General features: G+C 40.3%; 1 protein-coding gene across 1 annotated transcript; it reads right to left on the bottom strand.

Annotated features, from left to right (window-relative positions):
• Positions 1–2269: 2269 nt before the first annotated feature.
• LOC123201272 lies at positions 2270–5645 on the bottom strand. Its single transcript, XM_044616699.1, has 8 exons — positions 5178–5645; positions 4110–5114; positions 3930–4020; positions 3677–3834; positions 3511–3562; positions 3344–3432; positions 3156–3249; positions 2270–3079 (listed from the first exon to the last, which is right to left on the bottom strand). Exons 1-8 carry the CDS (start codon positions 5643–5645, stop codon positions 2370–2372), a joined length of 2667 nt encoding a protein of 888 aa, XP_044472634.1. The 3' UTR covers positions 2270–2369.
• Positions 5646–6000: the final 355 nt, after the last annotated feature.

Genomic DNA, 6000 nt, shown 5'->3' on the forward strand with positions numbered 1-6000 from the left:
TAACTTTTATAATACTGTATCAAAAGTCTTTTTCAATGATAGAGTGGTTTTAGTGGGAAAGTACGATTTTTAGTGGGGGGAAAAGTGCTAAGCCCAAACTTTTGGGGGAAAATGAAATCAGCCAACAAATGGGTAAAATGTTATATGCCTGTGGCGACTTTTTCTACCATGGCCCATTAGGGATGGCAATGGGGAGGAGCGGGGAGGGGATATCAATCCCCGTCCCCGTCCCCGTCCCCGTAGGGGATTTCAATCCCCGTCCCCGCCCCATTCCCGTTACGGGGATAAAAAATAATCTCCGTCCCCTCCCCGCGAAGGAAAATTCCCTCTCTATCCCCTGCCCGTCCCCGTGGGGAAAAATCCCCTCCCCATCCCCGCCCCGTCCCCGCGGGGAAAATTTCCCTCCCCATCCCTGCCCCGTCCCCGCAGGGAAAAATTCCCTCCCCATACCCGTAAATATAAATTTTAATTCCTTTATGCATTTCAATAAATAAAATAAATTATATTCTCAAAAAATATCACTTGCTATAAGAGCTACAAAATATTTATTGTTATTTTAGTTCAAATACAAAGTTTTCATAAAATCTAACAATATGCAATAATCAATCTCTTCATGTATGTGTTTAGGGTAATTTTATAATAACATTAAATTTAACACTTTTAATTCATTTTAATTGATTTTATCAAGTTTATAATTTTTTTTTTTTTGTGTAAAACTTGATGGATTGACTAACTGAAGTTGAAATAGAATTAATTTGTTACATTTGCATTTTATGATAATGAGATTCTGAGGTTTTTTTAATATATTAGATTAATAGTTTAGAAATTAGTAAAAGCTAATAATTAATAATTCAAAAATTAGTAAAATTAAAATTATAGTTTTAATAAATTATAATGTAAAAATTTTTAGAACTTAATAGTTTAAAATTTATTATATTAATATATTAGATTTAGGGGGCGAGGCGGGGAGGGGATGGGGCGGGGCGCGGCGGGGAGGGGAGGGGTGGGGAGGGGCGGGGCGGGGACATATGTATCCCCGTCCCCGATTACGGGGATTTTTTTCATCCCCATCCCCGCCCCCTTCCCCCTTTTTTTCAGAGAATCCCCGACCCTAGAGTAGGGGCTCCTAAAGTCGGGCCCAAATTGCCATCTCTATGGCCCATGGATAAAAGGCAAAATAACATTTCTCACTTAAGTTTGACACACTGCCATTGTCCTCCCCTTAAGTTTGAAAGTAACACTTTCTAATCCATCATCCAATGCTATTATTATTTGTAACATAGCGAGTTATGAAGACCTTCGCTAATTCGAAACTTCGGATTTTACTCAGGCCCTTGTCCCCAACCTGTTAAACCTCTTTGACGTCGAAACGGAGAACAAAACTCTCCGTCAGTCTCTTCGCCGTCCACCTTCAAATCCAAATCATTGTTAAGATTAACGGCTTCGTTTCTCTTCTTGACAGTCCTGGAATCCTCCGTGAACACCTGTAATTCATCAACAGGCCACTCAAAATTCTCAACCTCTCGCTTCGACTTTGTTCTAGTTTCTGAATTCTTCTTCACGCGATCGCTTATTTTCGAAGAGATTGCGGAGAGAAGAACCGGATCCAAGTAATCTTCAAGCTTCCTTTTCATCAGTTCTTGCTTTCGATCAATCGGAGAGGAATTTGCCTTCGGTTGAGAAGCACTTCGGCCTCCATGATCATCGTTCCTGTAACAATTCCTGAAATTAATCAAGTAAATATATCAACAGATTAAGACGAATTGGATGTTAATTAATTTAGCAAAAGTACGGTGACTTAAGAGAGGACGGACGAAGGAGGCGGAGGTGGATATCAACGACCGTTGCGAGAGGATTCGAATCTTCTGCTCGGCTCATATTTTCCCGCCAGAATATTTACTCAAAATGCAATTTGCATAGGGTTTGTCTCTTGTATCGTTGTAGGGTTTTTAAGGGTCAAATTTAAACTTATTTAATCAGGTAAAGATATATTATTTTGATGATTAATTAAATACTGAAAATCAGATATATATAATTTTATTATTCTGAAAAACATGTACTTTTGACTGAAAAAAAATTGATTTAAGGCATAGAATTTTTGCACCTGATAAACTATTGTAGCTCGGTAGAATAAAATTTCCATAACACCAATGTTTCAAAAATGCATAAAATTAACGTTGTGCAATTGAAGTAGCTATGTAATCTAGAAAACGTATGATAAGCAAATCTGACATTTACAAAATGAGCATGTGATTTTCACCTGCAGGGACTGGGACTCAACTCCTACTTTTTTTCTGTAACTGCTAAAAATTTCTTTGCTTGAACGAAGATGGCACAAATCATGTTCCCATCCTTGCCAATGTAAGATCTCAGAGGCGGCCTAACCTACGTGGTAACCCAAAATTTTGGTAAATCCTGATTTCACCTCCTAGCGTGGCCGTCACAATTACCAACCCCCATGCTGTTGCTTGGATTGTAAGGTTTGAGTGGTTAGCATCAAACCAAGACCGAGCGGCAGACCAAGATGAAAATGATGAATCGCCACGCCTCATCGAGGAAGAATTTGAACTAGCACTGGCAGTAAGAGAAGATGGATCATCTTGCCTAGCGGATATAGAAGGTGAATCACCATAACTTATTGAGGAAGAATTCGAATTGAATGACTCGCCAATGCCCACGTCTCGAGAAATTAAAGCAGGGTCTTCTTCTGAACCTTGGTCCATTTTGTTGTTTTTCTTGGGAAGAGGTGGCAGATGTTTCTTCATTTCTTCTCTGGTTGGTGATCCATTAGCAGAAGAAGAGTTGTCTTGGCCTAAACGTTTTGCAAGCCTTTTCGAAGTCGATGGCATTGGTGGAGGCTCACCCTTCACTTTACCAGGCCAGGTGATTGCTACTGAAACATCTTTGCACTGAAAGTGTTCATGAGACGTTGTTGAGGCCTTATTTCTTTTTCCGGTAACAATATTTCGATGTTCATCCCGCTTCCAAACATACACTTGAGAATCTTCACTTGCACATACCACATATTTTCCATCTAAACTGAAGGAAGCTGAAATTTGGCTGCTTGTATTTCGGAAGCCTGTCAAGTAACAGAGCATGCTTTAGTGTGTTGTCTGTTGTACAAAAAGAAAATGAATCTATTCATGAAAACATACCTCTAAATTTATGAACAAGGTCTAAACCATCCAAAATCCGAATCCGGGAATCAGCAGAAGTAACAAGGACTTCAGACGGATTGCTTGGAGAAAACTGTTCAAAAACAAAAACTCAAATCTTTAAGCATTTTAGGTGAATAATTGAGTATCCACCAATGACACAAATGGGTGGGAAAGAGTTAGATTACCACAAAACCAGTGATCTTTTTGGCATTAGACTTCTTCTTCTTCTTCTTGGATCGAAATTGGGTCTGGTTTAGTTGATGTAATTTGCTATCTGTTAACCCAATAAATTAGCATTTCTACAAGCACCTTTGCACTGCATTTTAACAGGAAAATTAACAGCAATTGATACCTTCGATGCTGTACATACGACAAGTCCCTTTATGTGAGCCAATCAGTGCACTCTTCAATAATTGAAACATAAAATATCAACATAAGTAAGATCAACATCATACAAAGAGAAGAATATTCATAACATTGTTGAGTTGCAAATAAGAATTCAATCAATAGCCATAAACCTGGCCATCCGGGGTGTAGCAAGCAGCTGTGACCATCTCATGAAGATCTGTCCAGTCAACGACGAGGCGTTCAGGAATGCTCCATATTCTAACCTTGGCATCAAGGGAGCCACTTAAAAAATAATTCTCATCTACAGGATTGAACTGTATGCAAGTTACTGCCAACCAAACAGAAATCACAAAGTTGAAAATCATACAGTACCGCATTATCAAATTTACAGATGCTTATCAGAAAATTTGATAGACATTTTACCATAATCATTGTGAGCAAACAGCTTTAAACAGCTCTTGGATTCCAAATCCCACAACCGAACAGTTTTGTCCATTGAAGATGAAAGCAGTAACTGCAAAAAAATCCATTATAACCATCCAAGTTTAACCTTATTTATTAGATTTTGTTATCATTAACTAGCAAGAATGGCCACAGGCTAACCTGAGACCTGGACCAGGAGAGGTCCAAAACATCTTCCAAATGACCTCTGAAAGTGCAAACTGGTTTCTCTGAAAGTGAAAACACAGTTTCTGGAACATGAACATAATAAGGGCTGCCTTTTGATCCCTTCTTTTTCTTCTCTGAACCCTCCAATCTATCAGGTGAAGCAACCATTGAGGGATGAATTGGGGTCAAATTCCCTTCATTCATCGACAAAACTTCACATTCTTGCGCTTCCCACACATGTATTACTGTATCTTCCCCTGCACTAGCCAGAAACCTCGCATCTAAACTGAACTTAATGCTCCAAATAGACCCCTCATGCGCTTGAATTTCTTGACATAAATGCAAAGCACTCAGTTCCTTATGAGATTTCCCTGTCTGCCTAACTTTAACCCAGTTATTAGCAGTGCTTTGTTTCGGTTGTTTCGCCACACCTTTTATATTCTTCAACAATGCAGCCCCCCTTCTCTTGCTCATTCTCAAACTCTTTGAAAAATACGAATTCGCCCCAAGTTTCTTAACATTATTAGATAAATTCTCATAAATCTTAGACACACTTTCTCTCCTCAATAGCTCCTTAACAACAGGTGAATACCCCGCCGATTTCTCGAATTCCTCCATTGTTACTTGCTTTCCCGTCTGCAAATCACTAAGCATAGTCCACATTCCCTTCTCATTATTCTCATTAACAACAAACTCTTTGCCTGTATCCAAATTCTTTATCACGAAAACACCTCCTAGTTTATTATTCGACAATACCGACGTCAACGCCGATGCGGCAAGTCGGATTGGCCGACGCCGAGCGGCCCCACCGTCATTATTCGCTTCTCTAAGAGATTCCTCGTACGGATTTATCCGCGCATTTTGCGCTAAAACCATAGATGACGTTCTCCTCAATCTCTGTTTCGAAATTTCCCCAATGAATTCCTCTTTTCTTCTTTTCTCGAAACTTAAGGCTTTAATGTCGCCGTCTGACCTTGACTTTTCCAGCACTAACGTTACCTGAGAACAACGCGAAGAAGCAGCTTCTCGTTTATTAGTTTCTTCAGTAGCGTTAATGGTAACGTTGCGGGTGGATTGTTGTGGAGTGCTGGAAGCTTTAGAATCTCCATGACTATTATTGTCGTTTTTATTATTCTTGTTATTCTTATTCACAGGATCTTTGAAACTAAGAAGCTTTTTGTCGTTGGACAATCCCATATCTTGAAAAAGTCGCTTTCTCCGTTCGTTTATGGAGCCCGGCTCCATCATCCACACGTTGTAATCACGTGACATCACCCCGTCGAGGCCGGGAGGAGCGGCGGCGGCGGCTGAGTTGGCGAATTTCTGATGGTGTTGAACAGCCGACACAACAGAAGCAAATGACATGCGCGAATCTTCAAATTCTTCATCATCGTCGTCGTCGGAACACGAAGACGCCAAGTCCAGCGGCACGGCGCTGGAGGTTCGGACAGAAGTTTCGAAAAATCGGTCGTCTTCGTCGTCATCGCCGAGTCCATCCCAAATCATCGTCAGCGTCCTTTCATGTCCCATATTACGGTCGCTGTAGATTGACGTGAAGGAGAAAGTATTTTTGAAAAGTGTAATGTTGTCTTTTGTGTGTTTTCGGTCCTTTGATTTTGGTTAGGACGACTGGGAGGAAAAGAAGGGGCGGTTACCGTTATTTGTTTGTTTTTGGTGTGAATGCTGGATGGTTGAGAGAAGAGAAACGGTCAACGTGGTCATTATTTTTTAATTAATTATTATTACTATTGATTACATCCCCTCACGTCTTATTGATCTATGGTTGGCTAGTTATTGCATCAGATGTCCGTCCTTATGAATTCGCCACTCTCTCATTGCCACGTGTATCTAATACTTCACGGCGCCCACCCATTACAAGTCTCGT

This window comes from Mangifera indica, chromosome 18 (assembly GCF_011075055.1).
Source record: "Mangifera indica cultivar Alphonso chromosome 18, CATAS_Mindica_2.1, whole genome shotgun sequence".
Taxonomy (NCBI): Eukaryota; Viridiplantae; Streptophyta; class Magnoliopsida; order Sapindales; family Anacardiaceae; genus Mangifera; species Mangifera indica.

Bases quoted from the DNA above. Each gene is read 5' to 3' on its own strand.
- LOC123201272 (XM_044616699.1), bottom strand. From the start codon at position 5,645: ATGGGACATGAAAGGACGCTGACGATGATTTGGGATGGACTCGGCGAT. The intron at 3,835-3,929 runs GTAAAATGTCTA...TTTGGTTGGCAG, and splicing joins GTTTGCTCACAATGATTATG to TAACTTGCATACAGTTCAAT. The intron at 3,433-3,510 runs GTATCAATTGCT...TTGGGTTAACAG, and splicing joins TCGTATGTACAGCATCGAAG to ATAGCAAATTACATCAACTA.